The sequence below is a fragment of the Corythoichthys intestinalis genome, chromosome 17, assembly GCF_030265065.1.
Source record: "Corythoichthys intestinalis isolate RoL2023-P3 chromosome 17, ASM3026506v1, whole genome shotgun sequence".
In the NCBI taxonomy this organism is placed as follows: Eukaryota; Metazoa; Chordata; class Actinopteri; order Syngnathiformes; family Syngnathidae; genus Corythoichthys; species Corythoichthys intestinalis.
The window spans coordinates 18,277,826-18,297,471 of NC_080411.1; the positions used below are offsets into that span (position 1 = coordinate 18,277,826).

The window sequence follows — 19,646 nt, forward strand, 5'->3', positions numbered from 1 at the left end:
TATTGGCAAACGTTCTAGTCAAGCACGGACTATTTGTCATTTTAAGTTAACAAAATTAAATAAGTGAAGGTTGAGCCGTTTTGGCAGTAGAAAAGGTGTTCATGAGTTTTTTTCGGTTCATATTCGTTCAAATTCAAATGGTAACATGCCGAAGTCACTGCACTCAATGTAAAATGAGTAAAAAAAAACAAAAAAACAAAAACGTGTTTAAAGCAACGCTTGTTCGTCCGTCAATGACAGCCATTGACAGCCGTCTCTACTGCGCATGCTCGACTCATCTCGTCCGAAACATTGACGTCATGGTCCTAGTCTAGCAACCCGGATGTGACTGCTGCAGCCGACAATGTTTTGGTGCTTCAAATTGCTTTATTAAAAGGCCGCTCGATTAGATTGAAGAAGCGTAAAGTCGCGAAGTAAAGGCACGATTGAAGAGCGGTAAGAGTCTGAATATTGTCGCTTTCTATTCTCTTCGCTGGTGTTAGTTAGCTTGGGTGCTAGCGGGAGCGAGTCCTGAGCGTGACGTCGGTCTTGTAATCATTAGCTTAGCTATTGTGTGCTTGGGAAGAATGTTAATGAGAAGTTTGCTCATTAGTCGTGACAACATCAACACAAGCAGCTCATCCACTTGATAAGCGCAACTCATGTCAGCGAACCGTGCGTGCTAACTATCTGTCAATCATAACTTTAGCTAGCCTGTTTTATTTCTGGTGGACTATGAGCAAATCCATGACCAAATTAGTTATGCGGCTCCTAAAAACTAAATTAACACTTGGAATGAGTTTCTCACTAATAGACGTTCAAACCATATCAGGGTGGCAGCGAATGAATGATCATTCTCCCTCATGCAATCCTTCCACTTTAAATGGATTGACGTCTAGCGCCGTCAATGGCAACCAATTAGTTAGAAAAAAATAAAGGTTCTTCCTCTGAACAAGATGCACCCTCCCTGCATGGGCGGAGTTTGACTTTTGTTGGTTGGGGGGCAAAACATGTTGATGATCCCGAAACGCAGCGTCAGCAATGAAATTAACTTACTATAGGTACAGGTAAATACATACTAGTGCTGCGACGATTATTTGATTAACTTGAGTAATTCGATTAGAAAAAAGCTTCTAATCAATTTTGCTGGTTCGAGTATTCGTTTAATTAGAGTGGCGTTATTATGGTTTGTTTTGAAAGTGTTTGCATTTAGTTTTATTGATTTGGGTGGGTATATTGCCTTCTAGTGGCAACAGTGAATATGACATAACTAACATGGCTGAATACACTGCTCCCTGTTACCAACATAAGGTAAGTTCTTTTTTTTTTCTAATGCATTCATAATTCAGTTCATAGGTGTATTTAGCAGTTTTTTTTTTTTTTTTTTGTGGGAATATGTCTGAACGATTTGTTAAGAGTATTGTAAAAACAAACGTTCGCATCTTATAGTATTTAAGCTATCGGACTTTTGCGTGCAAGTTAGCCAATTGTTCTTTCATTGTACTTAGATCCTCATATATTTATTTTTATACTGTTTGAGGCTAAGAGCGGGTATTTTTTAAGTTATTTTAAAGGAATGTGCAATTCAAAAAAAAAAAAAAAAGCTCGGGAATTTTATTTTGTATTTGCATTAAATACTCTTTTGAAAGTCCAATCTTAGCAAGCCTTTGTTTTACATCTCCTAAAAAATTTTTTGCAACGCATTAAATGTTCCTCCTAGTCCGATTAGTTGATTATTCGAACGAACTAGTTGATAGATTAATCGACTACTAAAATAATCTATAACTACAGCCCTAATATATATGAACCATTGACTCGCGCTAGCTTAGCCATTCCGAGCCCTGAAACTAACAAATAACTAACAAACTGCACGGAATTTGTTGAAATCAACTACACCAACTAATTAAATCCAAGCTAACTCGAAGATGAAGCCTTATGTCAAAAATTCTGAATTTCCCCTTTAAATTAATTCATAGGATAGTCAATTACATGCTACGAGTATGACATTTTTCGAGCCACCGGGGGGGCACTGCCCCCCTCAATCTCCCTGAAAAGCCCTGAAAAGCAGCCGGATATTTCAGTTTATTGAAGGAATTTTGGCCCGTCATTCGTTTTTGATGAGACGTTTACTTACACATTATTTTTTAGGCTGTTTTATTTTTGCCGGCGCGGGTGGCGCGGCACAGCCGGGCGTCAAAATGAGCGGGGCGGCGCTTGGCGTGGAGATGGTGGTGGTCTTTTTCCTGGCCCTTTTCCTACTGCATCGCTACGGAGACTTCGGCAAGCAGCAGCGCATGGTTCTTTTCGGGACGCTGCTGGCCTGGTACCTCTGCTTCCTCATTGTCTTCACCCTGCCGCTGGACGTCACCACGGTCAGCCCCGCCTTTCCCCGGGCTGGCGAGTTACTTTCCTCTACGCGTACGCGCGTTTTTTCAACGGGATTCTTCATATACATTGCAGACTATCTATAAGCAGTGCAAGAAGGACCACGGCGCGGGCTCGCTCCCTTCCAACGGGACGCCAGGGAATGATTCAGCTGCGCCCTCAGCGAGGTGTTTGCCCTGGACGGCTCGGCTGCGAAGGCACAGGCGCCTAACAACACTTTCTCCCCGCAGCGCACGGAATCCCTGTCAAGAGCCGTGGAGCAACATCCCGGACGGCGTCATGCCCGTGTACTGGCGGGTGGTCTACTGGACATCGCAGTGCCTCACCTGGTCAGTACGCGCCGGTCTTGAAATCTTAACTCATTGGCCGCCATTCACGTAATTTCGTGGTCAAGTTGCTAGGGGCAACGCTCGGTGGCTTACTGTACTTGTTTTGGGAATTTAGTGAGTGAATTAATCATACGCTATGATCTCATCATAGACCCTACCCACCGACGTCACAAAATCACGTGATCGCTGTATTGTTCCGCCCCCTTGTCCGTCATTTTGTGTCTGTATTATCAATGGTCTCAATTGATCGAGCAATTTATAATGCATTTCATGGAAGACCCAGTGCTTTCGGATGCCGTAAACTCACTTTATCCATTCGCCAGATCCATATTTGATGCCTAAATCGATGTTTTTCGACCCGCTGTCTTCACCGTATTTGCCTGACATCTGCTAGCTACCCTGATATTTACAACTATCTTGTCCACACAAAATCAGCCTGTTCTCATGAAAGTTTGAAAAACTTTAAGAGCTTGGAGGCTTATAAATACTTCGTTGCTGGTTGGGTGAAACAGGTCCTCGTCCACGAAAATTCGGCAGAAATCTATCTTGTGCTTGGAAAGGTGAGTTACGAAATTTTCAATTCAAAATCTTTTGTTCTTGCTAACATCCACTGTCAAGTCTAATGTATTTCATGTCATTTGTCAATGGAGCTAGGGCTTTTAATGTTTATATGGTTTAGCGATAGCACTCTCACTACATACATACGTGTATGTTGTCGGCGATTAGCCTAGCAATGATCTTAATTGTGGTTGTCAGCCCAAAACCCTCTAAATATATATTAAATGCATCTTACCAGATATAAACTGACTACTACATAATCTGTGGTAATCGTTTGGAGCCCAGTTTTCTCGTCGAATTGCAGCAGCCCATCTCGCTCTCTCCTCTCCGGGTCTCTCGGAATCCGGTAGAACTTCAAGTCTCTCCGTCTATCTTCTCTGTTATTGCAACCGACCGCCACACACGCCTTCACCATTTTGATTATTAATGTTAACGAGCAGAAAAACACGCCGTAAATAGGAGGAATGTATGTAGCCGTAACAGGTAAACACGATGTGTTGACGGACAATTGGGCGGCACCAGTCAGGAGGGCGGAGTTGTGACGTCACGTGGGTAAGGTCTATAGGCGGCGTTTGACTTTTGGGCCGGGGGGGGCACAACATGTTGATGACCCCAAAACGCAGTGTCGGCAATAAAATTAACTTACAAGAATATTTATGGTAATAAGTTGAAAATGAGTGTTTTTTTTTTTGTTGTTTCCCATCATTCTTGAGGGGAATTCTAAATCAGGCTGCTTAGGACAGCTATACTCGCCAAGATCGTCATCCATTGAATATGGTACAGCTGCCGGTGTCGTGCCAATGTAGTTACCCCCGTCAAAAATTGAATCCGCTGGGCGGAGCCATTTGGAGGTAGATTGGTGTCTTCTTTATTCGATCAACAAAAAATGTGTTTGATTGCAAAAATAAATTTGAAACTCAAAAAAATGCATTTGAAAGCTATTTTTCTTTGATTTTTGATTTTTTTTTTTTTTTTGCATTCAATTTTTTTGAATGAAGCAACTTTTTTGATTTAAGTAATGTTTTTTTTTTTGCATTTGGGCCACCTTTTGGCTAGAACATTTGTGTCTTTATTATTCAATCAAAAATAAGTTGCTTTAAACAAAAAATATGTATTTTCAAACGAAAAATCACTTTGATCAAAAAAAGAAAAATTTCAATCCCAGAAAAAAAAATTTGAATGCGAAAAAATATTTGAGACTCAAATATTTGCATTTGAACACTTAATTTTTATTTTAAAAAGTTTGATTTTAGCTATCCTTTTTGTGTTTAGGCCATATTATGGGTAGGACATTTGTGTCTAAATCATTCAATCCCCCCAAAATATGCTTCAATCAAAAAAAAAATATTTCCAAACAATAAAAAAAATCATTTGAAAAATAAAATTGCCCTCTCCTAATTTTTTGTTGTTGTTAATAATATGCAAAGCAAATGACCATCTAAGGTGAGGTCATGATGTGTTCGAAAAATAATTTTGACCCATTATAAACATCTTTTTTTTTGTCAGTTTCATTCTATTTTGCTTTACAACTTTTATATATATACTGTATATAGGAAAGTCAATTACATGTAATGACAATTTTCGGCCACCAGGGGGGCCTGGCCCCCCCTTAAACTCCACTTATGGATCTGATCTGTTTATTTGAACTCATGGCTGCCAGCGGATTGGACGTCTATTTCCGTCAACACGTATTAGATGTTTCTCGCGTGTCAACGGCAGCCGATAAGTTAAAAGTCAGGGAGTAAATGACAATGAAGAGTGAGCGGCCAACTTTGTCAGACACGGCGCCGTCCGTCCTTCTGTCCTTTGCTCAGGTTGCTGCTGCCGTTCATGCAGTCGTACGCTCGCTCTGGCGCTTTCTCCATCACCGGGAAGGTCCAGACGGCCCTCATCGAGAACGCCATCTACTACGGGACCTACCTGCTCATCTTCGGCTCGCTGCTCATCTACGTGGCCGTCCACCCTGAGTGGCGCCTGTCCTGGTGAGCAGGGGTCGCATGCGTGCACATGTGCCCTTGCAAAAAAAGGACCAAACGGCGTCTATCGTTGCAGGTCCGAGCTGCAGACAGTAGGCATCACGGCGGCCAACACTTGGGGTTTGTTCCTGCTGGTCCTGCTACTGGGCTATGGTTTGGTGGAAATCCCACGCTCTTACTGGAATGCCTCCAGGCACGGACACATGCTCCTCAAGACCTACTTCAAGGCCTCCAAGCTTATGACGGAAAAAGCGGACGCTGAGGAGAACCTGGAGGACGTCATGGAGGTGCGTTCGTTCATGTGGGAAAATATAAAAAGTAACATTTCTAAACAGTACTTGTCCTACAGTTTTGGTCTAAGTCACGTGATTTACAGTACACATCAGAAAATTCAGGAAGCACAAAAGTTGTTTTTGCCCAAAACGTACGGTTCGGGCAACATTGGCAAAAAACCTTCCCATTTAAATTCCAATATGAGAGTAAATAGTGAATTGAAACACTCATTTGGTACCGTCCATCCTGTGACCAGGAAGTGAGGAAGGTGAGCGAGGCCATCAAGTACAACCACCCGCTACGCAAGTGCATCGACACCATCCTGAGAAAAGTGAGTCCAATCCCGCCGTGTGCAATATGCCGATTTTGACACGCCCGCCCATCCGCAGTGCCCTACGGACTACCAGGACAAGATGGGCCGCAACATGGACGATTACGAGGACTTTGAGGACCGGCAGACCTTCCCCGGCGAGAAGAGTCTGGTCAAGCTTCACAAACAGGTTGAAAGTCGCGAAAGTGCTCCGTCGGTCTGTGCTAACGCTGGCACTTGCAGGTGATCTACGCCGTTCAGCGCCACAATCGCACGCGCGTGCAGTGGCACATGCTCCTGCAGGAAGCCTTCCACCTGGAGGACGTGGCCAAGAACGAGAGCAGCTCCGCGCGACGCTTCGTGCGCAGCTTTCCCCCCCCGCGACCTCCGGGATGGATCTGCCGAACGCTCTACACGCCCGCCGTGGGTACGCCCCTTTCGTCTCCCGACGCTCTCGTTCGGCGGTCACCGAGGGAAGGAGAATCGCGATAGCTTGACCTCTAAAGGTTGGGCATCGTTTCAAATGTTCCAAAAAGTACAAAAACGAACGGTCTGATCAGTAGCATTGTGGAAACTTGAAACGATTTACATGTAAATGGCCTAATTGGTTCCAAAACACCTCATAGAATTTGCCTTAATGACCTCTGATTGCCTGTCTTTATTAGTAATGCTTTGTCGCCCCCCCCACCCCCCCACGTGGCGCTTAAGTGTAACTCGTTTGTTAGGCTCCTTCTCCAGACGTTATCGCATGACTACTCGAGCTCATAGCTAACACGGAGTGCAAGAGGCGAGCTAACTTCGGCAGCCGTCGCTTGCTAGCCACTTCATCTCGCTCTTTGTAAGTTCTATTCTTTTGTTTCATATACACGAGCATTAGATTTCCTTCATTTACATTTTATCGGAAAACGTAGTTGTGGTTTCAGGAGTTTCATTATTTCATTACCCGGCGTGCAATGGCATTACTCATGGAAATGTACTCACTGCGTGACTGATGGAGCATAAACAAACATTTGAGCATGATTTTCCATGCCCCGTCTGCTTATTAGAATAACAAGAACACAGTAGTTAAATGATTGCATTGCTGCGAGCGAGAGTGATGTATGACAGTACAGGAAATCATATTTCGTAATATGAACAGAGGCGTAGCAAGGGTCCCCGGGAGCAACAAGCAACATGGGGCCCTTCGAGCGTGTGCAAGTAAGGGGGACAGTTGGACTTGGAGCAATAGCATATTTAATAACAGTATAATAACTAGGGCTGTCAAACGATTACATTTTTTAATCGAGTTAATCACAGCTTAAAAATTAATTAATCGTAATTAATCGCAATTCAAACCATCTCTAAAATATGCCATATTTTTCTGTAAATTATTGTTGGAATGGAAAGATAAGACAAGACGGATATATACATTCAACATACTGTACATAAGTACTGTATTTGTTTAATATAAAGATAAATCCACAAGATGGCTTTAACATTATTAACATTCTTTCTGTGAAAGGGATCCACGGATAGAAAGACTTGTAATTCTTAAAAGATAAATGTGAGTCTAGCCAAGTTTTTCTAGTGCGTTTTGCGACTGACGCCGTAGTTTCCGGGTTCATTGTACCTTACGTTCATTTGAGTGTTGACTGTTGACAACGTACGTACGAGACCTCTGATAGTTTGTATATTGTGACTAAATATTGCCATCTAGGCTATTTGTTGTGCTAAACGAAATGTTTGAATAGAGTTTGACCAAAGTCTGAGTATTATTTTGCATAGCTATTTTGATTGGGAATGCCAGTTCTTTTTGCATTGAGCGCTTTTCTTTTTGTGAACATTTTTTTTTTATAGAGATAGCCAAGAATATTATTTTTGTTGTGCTTTCACTAAATGATACTGTAGCGACTTAACTGTTCCGCCCAAATGCATGATGGGAAGTTGGGCAACCATGACTGTCAGTGGTGGCTGCAACTGGTATAGCTTCTCTGCGTTGTGTTCAATACAGGGTGTTAAGAAAAAGATTATCTCCTGTCAATCTACACCACGTCGCACGCCACAATAGTAATAATTGTTGTGGAAGAGATGGCAAAGCTTATGCCAATAAATAGCGTGGCCCCAATGAATGACTGAGTCCACTCCTCTCGCTTGTCTCTCCCTCTTAGCTCTAAATATACATAAAACGACGCCATTGTAGTCTGTTTGCGGCAATGCATGAGTGGGTCGACCCGCGCATGCGTTAAATATTTTGATGTAATTAAAAAAATAATTACTGCCCGTTAACACGATAAATTTGACAGCCCTAATAATAACGCCTTGGTCTCATAGAGCGTTTTTAGGACACTCAAAGTGCCCGGCTTCTACTACATGAGGTCATAAAACTACAGTAACATAGTACACTCACCACTGTCTTGCTTCCTTTTCTCCTTTTTTCTCTTTCTTTTGTCGCTTTCAGAAGGAGAACTTCTCTTCATTTTGGATTTACGCCAATTAAAAAAAAAGCTAAATCGCCGCTCACTCTGACTCACATGGGGGGGCCGCAAGTGAAGGGGCCTCATCAGGGAACTCAGACACAAGGCTTTCACTGGCCTTTCAAAGCAGCGTGTGCTAAATCTGTTGGCCCTCTGGGGGCCCCTGCTGGCTGGGGGCCCTAGGCAATTGCCTGGTTTGCCTAATGGGACGCGACACATCTGAATATGAAGCAGAAAAAGTGTGGAAAAACCTTTTGTAAAATGAGTTCTTAGTGAACTGAAGCATACAATGGTATGAAAAAGTATCTGAACCTTTTAGAATTTTTGACATTTCTGCATAAAATCACCATCAATTGTGATCTGACCTCTGTCAAAATTACACAGATGAAAAAAACTCTGCTTTTAACTAGAACCACCCAAACATAGGTTTTCATATTTTAATGAGGATAGTATGCAAACAGTGACAGAAGGGGGAAAATAAGTACCGGTAAGTGAACCATCACATTTAATATTTAGTGCCCCCTCCCTTTGGGGGCAGTAACTTCAACCAGACACTTCCTGTAGCTGCAGATCAGTCTGGCACATCGATCAGCACTAATCTTGGCCCATTCTTCTCTGTTGTAGTTCAGTCAGATTCCTGGGATGTCTGGCATGAATCGCTGTCTTTAGGTCATGCCACTGCCAAGTCTGGACTTTGACTTGGCCTCTCCACAATATGTATTTTGTTCTTCTGAAAGCATTCTGAAGTTGATTTACTTCTGTGTTTTGGATCGGTGTCGTGTTGCAGCATCCATCCTCTTTTTAGCTTGAACTGTCTGACAGAAGGCCTCAGGTTTTCCTGCAAAACATCATGATAAATCTTTTAATTCACTCTTCCATTAAGGATTGCAAGTTGTCCAGGCCCTGAGGTAGCAAAACAGCCCCAAATCATGATGCTCCCTCCATGCTTCACGGTGGAAATGAAGTGTTGATGTTGCTGAGCTGTTCCATCCTCCACACATGACGCTGTGTGTTACTCCCAAACAATTCAACTTTGGTTTCATCAGTCCACAAAATATTTTGCCAAAACCTCTGTGGAGTGTCTCAGTAGCTTTTTGCAAATATTAAACGAGCAACAATGGGTTTTTTTTTAGACTGCAGTGGCTTCCTCCGTGGAGTCCTCCTATAAACACCATTGTTCGGCATAGTTTTATATATAGTTGTTGTGTGCACAGAGATATTGGACTGTGCCAGTGATTTCTGTAAGTCTTTAGCAGACATTCTAGGGTTCGTTTTTTTTTTTACCTCTCTGAGTATTCTGTGCTGAACCCTTGGCGTCATCTTTGGTGGATGGTCACTCCTTGGGAGAGAAGGAACAGTGCAAAATTCTCCATTTGTAGACAACTTCTCTGACTGTTGATTGATGAACATCCAGACTTTTAGAGATGGGTTTGTATCCTTTCCCAGCCTAATACAAATCAACAATCCTTGATCGCAGGTCTTTAGACAGCTCTTTTGACCAAGCCATAATGCATATCAGACAATGCTTCTCATCAAGACAGTTCTTACCTGGTGTGTGTTTTATACTGGGCAGGGCAGCTTTAAATCACTCATCAGTGTTTGAGCACAGACCTGACATAAATTGTTTGGTAAAAATTGGTTTCAATTGCTCTTTAAGTCTCCTTAGGCAGAGGGTTCTCTTACTTATTTTTCCCCCCTTCTGTCATTGTTTGCATACTATCCTCATTAAAATATGAAAACCTATGTTTGGGTGGTTTTAGTTAAAGCAGACACTGTTGTTTCATCCGTGTGATTCTGACAAAGATCACATCACATTCATGGTCACCGCTGGACTGGCCATCGGGCATACCGGGCATTTGCCCGGTGGGCCGATGGCGATTTTGGGCTGGTCCTGAATTTTTTTTTTTTTTTTTTACCTAACGGCATTAATCACATTGGTACACAAAACTGGTAGATCGGCCCATCAGTCAAGATTGTTTATGGGCTGGACCAATTATAAACGAGGGCCGATGCCCCTTCCCTCTTGTACAGAGGTATCAGATATACATTAATCAGACATACAGAGAGAGGAGATAAACAAAATGGATAACTACAAGAAAAGGAAAGGCGTGGAAAAAATTAGAGATAGAAAGAGACAAGCCCTTCATGCGGATGCCGCTAAATGTTGCCGGTGGCGGAGCTTCCTCTTCAGCGACAGCAGCAACCGCAGGTTACGATGGCGGGGGTGGCCGTCAGGTGGATGAGGGGAAGGGGAGGCAGGAGGAGAGACCCGCGGCCGCCGGCGGTCCGAGTGGAGGGGAATCTGAACTTCAGGTAAGAAGTGTTGAACTGCAGTCTATCTGGTTCAGATATGAATTAAGCGTGGGTGTAGTTTATTTTCATTGCGCTCGCTAACTCTTAACACCGCCAGTAGTTATAATTAGGCCGTTAAGCAATTTAGTGCATGCAAACTAACATGATGGGGTTTCTCTAATGCTGGACGGTTTCTATGATGCTATTCTAGTTGTAATTATGTTAGTGCTTAAGTAAATTAATTTTATTAATTTAGTTAGTTAAGTATTATCTCTATTTGTTAGGTAGTTAAAAACTTTATAAGGTCGAGCGGACGCGCCGGCGCGTCCGAGCACATAACTTTTTTTTTTTTTTTGTAAGACAACACAGGCAAGATCTAGCCTGGTAGTTTCCATTCAAACTTCTGTCAAAAGTGCGAAATCTCAACTATATGACAGTTTATGAGTGGTCTCAATTGGCCAAGTTAAACCATAAGTCGATCACTCCATGCAGACTTTTGGATTCCTCTAAGTACTGTATAGAATACGTGATTCAACTGAGTAAAAATACCAGCACTGTGATCATCAGAGTAAGTCCATCAGGTGACATTCTTTTTCACCTCTGTCTCCTTTCACTTTGAAGGTTCCCATGTTTGAGGAAGCATTTGGTGTTGCTGTGCAAAGTGTTGCTGCAGTGGAGGTTCAAGGTTACTGTTTATTGATATGGTAAGTACATTAGTCTGTGAAAATATCACTTAATTACTTCTGCTAAGTTGGTTTGTTTGTGTACGGTATAATTCAAAAAGTTATGGACGGATCTTAAAGAAATTTTCAGGAAATGTCCACTCTGGGACAAGGAAGAGATGATTCAATTTAGATTTAGAGGTGATCCGGATCACTGTCTTGATCCAGGATTTCTTTGAAGGATTCTTTATCATTGCAGGATAGGGCGATTTTCAGCATATGTGTATGCAACTCCAAGAAAATTGCCCAGATTGCTTGTAAAAAAAAAAAAAAAAAAAAAAAAAAACAGGACATGGCCATGGTAGTTGCTATGAAATGACACATTATGATTTGAATTCTGCCAATATTCTGGGTACTGTGATCCAGTACATGAGAAAAATAGGGGCTTATCACATTTTTTTGACACAGTGAGGTAACAGATGAGGGTACAGACATACAAACAGGTCTGTGCTCTCTGAGTGTTTTTATAGTTACAGTCTGTAATTTACACATTTTAATATTCATCTCAACTCTGTGTCCTATTTTTCAGGATCCCATCATACTTTGTTCATTGTTTGTTCAGGATTTTGCCCTAAGTAAGTACTATATGGAGGATATGATGCAACTATTTTCCCAGATTTTTCTAGAAACCAGTACTGTGATCATACAAGTCCTTAAAGTGTTATTCTTTATCACTTATCTTCCTCTGTCTCCTTTCACTTTTTAAAGATCTCCGTGTTTGAGGGCCTATTCTGTGGATATATTTATTTGCACTTTTATTGATGCAGTAAATAAATAGTCTATGAAAAAATCACTAAATCTGTCATTTATTCATTTTAATATGTTCATCAATGATCATGTCTCACCTCTATTCCGTATTAATCCATGTCCTAATTTCAGGATCCCATCATACGTTGTACATTGTTCAGGAGGTTAACTAGACCATGCAGCCTTTTGATATCCGCTAAGTACTGCATAGAATATTGGGACTGGAAGGATGGTGTATGTTTAAGTCTATGTTAAAGTATATATACACCAACAAGACAGTGTGAAAGCATTGTCACAACAAAGTTTGTTTTCATTCATAGGCTTAATTGTCTTTCCATCAATACCTGGTGGGCCGGTCTCGGCTCAAAATGCCCGGGCCGATTTTTTGTCCCAGTCCAGCCCTGTTCATGGTGATTTCATGCAGAAATGTGAGAGGTTCAGATACTTTTTCATACCACTGTATATTGATATCGCGTCCAAATAAACATTGGAGTGAATGAAAAGGGAAGGAAATGAATCCTAACGGCGGGGGGAAAAATTGTTTTGTCCCTCTTGCTAGAGTGGTACTGGGAGTGTGCGCTGAAGCGCGTGTTCTACCGCGTGCTGGCCGTGGCGCTGGCCCTGCTGAGCGTCGCTGTGGTCTGGTCCGAGTGCACCTTCTTCAGCACCAAACCCGTCCTCTCGCTCTTCGCCGTCTTCGTCCGGCTGGCCGAGCGCAGCTACAGCTACGTCTATATACAGGTCGGACGCCCGCCCGCCAATCCTGTGTTCAAGCCCGCGTTACAATATTTTGCATTATATTCTCTATTTGGCATCACGTGTGGGCACTTTTAAAAAGTAAAAAAAAAAAAAAAAACACAAAAAGTAACAAATTTTTAAAATTATGTACAGAAATAAAAATATTTTGAATGGCTCAATTTAAATTAAATTTCATAAAAAAATTTTTTTTTAAAAAGTAAAAAGTCATGAAATTGAACAAAAAAAATATACAGAACAACAACAAAGTGTGTCCCACATACTAAAAAAAAGATGTAAACCATTTCAGAATATAAATTCAGGATTTTTTTCGCTGCATGTTTTATTGCATTTTATATTTTTAGTTTTATTCCTTTAATCTGTTCTGCTAAACTTTTTTAAACGGATGGCTGCTCTTTTACGTCCACCAGGTGGCGTGCTTCGTCACCATCTTTTTCCTGTGCACGTGCGTGTACTCCACCGTCTTTCGCATCCGCGTCTTCAACTTCTACTACCTGGCGCCGCACCACCAAACGGACGCATACAGCCTGCAGTTCAGCGGCATGTGAGCTTTCCCGAGCCGCTTCCTTTCTCCGCTCGCGCCGCCTCTGACTTCGTCCCGCATCACGTCACAGGCTCTTCTGCCGCCTGACGCCGCCGCTGTGCCTCAACTTCCTGGGGCTCATCCACATGGACGCCACCATCTCGCACAACGACAAAGAGCAGACGGCCTACACCTCGGTAAGCCAGCACGTGCTCTTTGTTTGGCTAGTTTGACGTGCTTCTCGTGCGGCAGATCATGGGCTCCATGCGAGTGCTGCCCATTGTGGCCAACGGCTTCTACATCTACTACCCCATGCTCATCCTCATCTTATGCATCGCCACGTACTTCAGGTAAGGTTTTTTGGCAACACCGTGCCCTAAAAAGCCCCTGTTGTTTTTGGTATCTTTTAGACAAAAATACTTAATAGCCTTCGTCATGATTTAGTCATTTTAGAATGGCTTAGTCTTCATCTAGTTTTTGGCGAAGAATGCTCAAGAAAAAAGTTTTCAACAGCGTACAGTGGGGCAAATAAGTATTTAGTCAACCACTAATTGTGCAAGTTCTCCCACTTGAAAATATTAAAAAGGCCTGTAATTGTCAACATGGGTAAACCTCAACCATGGGAGACAGAATGAGGGAAAAAAAAAAACAAAATGGAAAATCACTTTGTTTGTTTTTCAAAGAATTTATTTGCAAATCATGGTGGAAAATAAGTATTTGGTCATTACCAAAAGTTCATCTCAATACTTTGTTATGTACCCTTTATTGGCAATAACGGAGGCGAAACCTTTTCTGTAACTCTTCACAAGCTTTTCACACACTGTTGCTGGTATTTTGGCCCATTCCTCCGTGCAGATTTCCTCTAGAGCAGTGATGTTTTGGGGCTGTCGTTGGGCAACACGGACTTTCAACTCCCTCCACCTATTTTCTATGGGGTTGAGATCTGGAGACTGGCTAGGCCACTCCAGGACCTTTAAATGCTTCTTACAAAGCCACTCCTTTGTTGCCCTGGCTGTGTGTTTGGGATGATTGTCATGCGAAAAGACCCAGCCACGTCTCATCTTCAATGCCCTTGCTGATGGAAGGAGATTTTCACTCAAAATCTCTCGATACATGGCCCCATTCATTCTTTCCTTTACACAGATCAGTTGTCCTGGTCCCTTTGCAGAAAAACAGCCCCAAAGCATGATGTTTCCACCCCCATGCTTCACAGTGGGTATGGTGTTCTTCGGATGCAATTCAGTATTTTTTCCTCCAAACACGGGAACCTGTGTTTCTACCAAAAAGTTCTATTTTGGTTTCATCTGACCATAACACATTCTCCCAGTCCTCTTCTGGATCATCCAAACGCTCTCTAGCGAACCGTAGACTGGTCTAGACGTCTACTGGCTTTAGCAGGGGGACACGTCTGGCAGTGCAGGATTTGAGTCCCTGGCGGTGCATTGTGTTACTGATAATAGCCTTTGTCACTGTGGTCCCAGCTCTCTGTAGCTCATTCACTAGGTCCCCCCGTGTGGTTCTTGGATTTTTGCTCACAGTTCTTGTTATCATTTTGACGCCAAAGGGTGAGATCTTGCATGGAGCCCCAGATCGAGGGATTATCAGTGGTCTTGTATGTCTTCCATTTTCTAATAATTGCTCCCACAGTTGAGTTCTTAACACCAAGCGTTTTACCTATTGCAGATTCAGTCTTCCCAGCCTGGTGCAGGTCTACAGTTTTGTCTCTGGTGTCCTTTAACAGCTCTTTGGTCTTGGGCATAGTAGTTTGGAGTGTGACTGACTGAGATTGTGGACAAGTGTCTTTTATACCGATAATGAGTTAAAACAGGTCCCATTAATACAGGTAACGAGTGGAGCTTCGTTAGACCTCGTTAGAAGAAGTTAGACCTCTTTGACAGACAGAAATTTTGCTTGTTTGTTGGTGACCAAATATTTATTTTCCACTCTTATTTGGAAATAAATTCTTTAAAAATCAAACTATGTGATTTTCTGTTTTTTTCCACATTCTGTCTCTCATGGTTGAGGTTTACCCATGTTGACAATTACAGGCCTCTCTAATCTTTTCAAGTAGGAGAACTTGTTCAATTGGTAGTTGACTAAATACTTATTTGCCCCACTTTATATCGGCCTGATATAGTAGCCAGCCGACATATCGGCCATCCTTTATGGGAAAGATCAGCACCCAAGCAGCTAACATAAGTTCTATCATATTAGCCAATAGCCTGTCTTGAAAAAAATAGTCCATATATCGGCCCGATATATTGGCTGACCGATATATCGGTCGACCTTTAGTGATGATGACTTAGTGCATACCTTTAAAGGGTAAAGCAACATTGCAAGATAAGAAAACAAATCTTATCATGTGTTTCAAAACAACCCTGGAGTGAAGCCTAGCTTGAAGGACACCGGAGAGTGTCGGGGGCGCTGGAGTGTAGGCTGACTGTCACTCATTGTGAACATGACAGAAACTATGTCGCTTTTTAAAGTGATCCTCGATTTTAAAGACATGTAGGCTCTAATAAATCACAATTGTTCTCTTGTATTAAAATATGTCGTTAGAAACACATAAAATGTTAAATCAATGGAAATATTTTATAATATTTAGTGCATATTTAGACCGATAGTTGGCGCCATGTTCTGCGGGCGCAGAGTGATGACGTAGATGATATTTTTCCAATCGTGTAGCGTGTGTACAACAACTGTGTATTACTGGCTTAACTCGCGAAGTAAAATGCCACGATGTGCTGCTTATGGATGCAATTTCGAGTCAAATGGAAACAAGGAGAGTGATGCGAGTCTCCACAAATTTCCTGTTGACAAGAAGAGGAGAAAGGTTTGGGAAAATGCCTGTAGACAAGCAAATCTTCCCAAACAACCAAGGCTTTGTTGTCGCCATTTTTCTCCTACCGCGTTTGAGGATTTTAGTAGATGACAACTAATGAAAGATCTCACCGGAGCGGCTAGATATAAGCGCAGACTAAAACCAAATGCTGTTGCAACTATTTTCCCGCACAAGAAGCCTCAGCCTGCTCGGATATCGAGTGAAATGCGCGCAATGAAGCGAGACGGACGAGACACTCTGGCTGCCCTCTTAAGCACCCAAGCCGCTCCTGTCGCTACAGCGGGAGGCGAACCTTCGGGCGTACCGCTAGTCACAGAGGAAGCTAATAATTCACCTCTACTGTCAGTTCATCAGGCAGTGTGTGTTCAGTATTCAGCTAATATGAGTGATGCTGCCTCTCAAACTGATCAAAGCACGTCCAATGCAATTCATTCAATGCAACACAAATGTCCCAACCCCATTGATAAAGCAATAAATTCTCATCGCCGGAATGGCATACATGTGAAGTCAAAATCCATTTTAGGGGACTCCCTCTGAAAGCTCATCGCGAGAATGGCAAGAGTGCCAAACAGTAATCAGAGAAAAGGGTGGCTACTTTGAAGATACTAGAATATCACACGTTTTTAGTTATTTCACCTTTTTTCTAAGTACACAATACACACGTGTGCATTTGTAGCAATTTATAACAGAATTCACCGGCGGAAATTATGTTGGCACGTTGTGTGGTTGGGGGGGGTACTTTGTGAAGGGAACAGCTGGAAATAACTGTTACCTTCCGCGGGTCGCATGCCAGACAGACATTGCTATTTCTTGCAGCCTAAATGTCAATAAAACAACGCGGATTAGCTCCGTGGTTTGATACTCCGCATCCTTCCCTAGCTCGCCACACATTCATAGTTTTATTGCCTTCAGTGAGAGTTTATAATGTCAATGGTCAAGAAAATAAAAAGGCACGAATGCCAATGTGTTTTGGCCTGTACTGTATGTAAAGCATACGACAGCTCTGGATGCTAACAATCTACACAATTATATTGGAATGAGTTTGATGACGCAATAACTCACCTTGAAGATCTGCTGACAAAAACCTGAGTTCTCGACAACATACGCTCTCTCGCTCCGTTGTCATCGAGATGCACTTGCCGCAAGTACACCAGAAGTTTAGCCCAACTCTTGCCTCATCAGGTATTTCTTGCTCTGCATTTTGCCTTTGCTGCTCGTCTTGTGAACGACCGACAGTGCTGTCCTGCTCTTCACTTTTCCGCTCTGGTTCAAATTGGAAGGGACGAACTGACGAGATGTTGCTAATGAATGACACGCTGAAGTCCGGCAGCGGGATTTGTGACGTCACAGCACTGCGACGTCAACAACCATGGCGAACAATCAGTTAAAATAATTTTACAAATTTTATTAAAACGAAAACATTAAGAGGGATTTAATGTCAAATTATTATAACTCATACTAAGATGTATCTTTTAAGAATTACTTGTCTTAAAACTAGAGGATCACTTTAAGACTTGTCAGATGAAAATTAGCCATCGTTTCGTCATGTTTCAGGCACCCAAGAAACATTTTTTACTCGTCATCGTCACGAAAAATATGTTCGTCAACAAAATGTTTTCGTCATCGTTGAGGAAAACGACAATACTTTTTTTTTTTTTCTCCAAAATTACGATCCACGCTCCAATGATTCAAATGTTACGTGACTCCAATGGCCCTGTATCACAATGGCCAACATGTGACGCTGTCCAGACAACTACCCTCATAGTTCTGTAATTTTTTCTCATCTTGCGGGGCGTCTCTCTCAGCCTGGGGACCCGCCTGCTCAACCTGCTGGGATTCCAGCAGTTCATGGGCGACAGCGAGCTGACGTCGGACCTAGTGGACGAGGGGAAGGAGCTGATTCGCCGAGGTGGGTGCCGTGCCGCCGCCGCTCTGGCACGGGGCTAACTCCAACACCGGCCTCGCTTTCGCAGAGAAGCGAAAGCGGCAGAGGACTGAAGACGGCGAGAACCGTCGACGCGTAAGTCACATGTCATCCGATGAATTTTCAAAATCCGCCGATGGTTGGGAGACATCGCCCACTGGAAATTTGTCTTCAGGAGTGGAAGGAACGCTACGGGAACGCCAGAGAGGAACGCTTCGGGAACGCCAGGGAGGCGCGCGACGACCACGAAATGAAGGAGACGGCCTACTCGGGTGACAAGAGAGCGCCAGCCAAGTATTGCCGTTCGGCCGATGGAGGGCGCGACCGCGTGGAGCTCCTCCAGGACCAAGAACCTATGGACTTTAACGCCGACGACGCGCCGGAGCAGGAGGGCGGAAGGTAAAGAATTGATGGGTGCTTTATTTTTGCAGTGATTCATAATGATTTGTGACCCTGGAATTCCCCAGAAATTATCTGGTAAATACCTCCAAAATCAACAGGAAGTAATACGTAAATGCTTAAAAACTAACAGGAATTGACCTATAAATGCTCCATAATTAAATTTGAAAGAAAGACGTATTGATTGGCTTTTGTTGTTGTGGTTCAGGTTGGGGCCGGGCGGCCGCTACTTGTCCATGTCGTCATCTCGCAGTCGCATTTTTGACGACGTCTAACTGAGAAGACTGCGCGCCGCCGCCGCGGACGACGACTCCGGCGCCCGATTTTTCCTCCCTGCCCTTCCTTCTATGTAGTTACCGCCCCCAAACCTGCAGAGGGCGCCACACGTGCCACACACAAACATCCTCTTGTTGTACTTTGTGTTATTTATATGAATTCTCTGCGAATGTGCTAGTTTGTCCTTTGCGCTGTCAATAAAGTTGCCGACGGACAGATGAATGATCGACAGCCGTCATCGATCTGTGGCTAATTTTGCCGGCCGGTGGCGCGTTCAAGGCCAGTGCAGATGCACGTGCACCTGGACTTCAACCCGTGTGCAAATATTGACGAATCCCGCAATTTGCGCTGATTTGGGCTGCCCTTGCTGTTAGCTTTTTTTTCCTTTTAACTCATTCACTGCAATTGCTGGCGTTAGACGTACAATGTTTTTGCAGTAGGCGGACTTTAAATTAATAGATCCCATAATACCAATTTCTGTTCAAATTCTTGCTCTTGATACATTCAAAAGCAAAGATGAGCACAGAAACCCACTGAGTGTTGCCGCTACCTACCAATAATGAGAAAATATTCACTCATTAACATACGTTTTTAAATGATTTAACTTTTAAATTACCCTACCAACATGGCCGCCAAAATATTTTCTTGATACTCCTTCATAGGGCTGCAACTAACGATTATTTTCATAATCGGATAAATGTACCGTTTTTCAATTACCTTCATAATTTATCTTGAAGTTGTTTTAGACATGCAAGTAACAATGAAGACAAAATGATGACTATTTTAACTCTAGTCTACAATTGTATTGATTATGAAGTTTGTTGGCAACTATTAAATCTTCTATGGGAAATGTCCAATAGAATTTACATTGCATTGTTGCCATTGACGGCCATGCATGTCAA

At 42.8% G+C, this 19,646-nt stretch overlaps 1 protein-coding gene across 2 annotated transcripts; it reads left to right on the forward strand.

The window, feature by feature from the left end:
* The first annotated feature begins 271 nt into the window (after positions 1-271).
* lmbrd2b (LMBR1 domain containing 2b) lies at positions 272-19,445 on the forward strand. 2 transcript variants are annotated; one of them, XM_057819102.1, is made up of 17 exons: positions 272-435; positions 2,128-2,351; positions 2,440-2,531; positions 2,595-2,693; positions 5,066-5,233; positions 5,304-5,514; positions 5,757-5,831; positions 5,890-6,000; positions 6,054-6,237; positions 12,584-12,765; positions 13,191-13,324; positions 13,395-13,500; positions 13,556-13,653; positions 17,951-18,054; positions 18,119-18,165; positions 18,245-18,468; positions 18,677-19,445. In XM_057819102.1, the coding sequence occupies exons 2-17, from the start codon at positions 2,178-2,180 to the stop codon at positions 18,741-18,743; spliced, it is 2,076 nt and encodes a 691-aa protein (XP_057675085.1). In that variant the 5' UTR covers positions 272-435; positions 2,128-2,177; the 3' UTR covers positions 18,744-19,445. The 2 variants fall into 2 exon arrangements, with proteins under 2 accessions (XP_057675085.1, XP_057675083.1); XM_057819100.1 differs by having other exon boundaries at positions 2,440-2,693.
* The last annotated feature ends 201 nt before the right edge of the window (positions 19,446-19,646 follow it).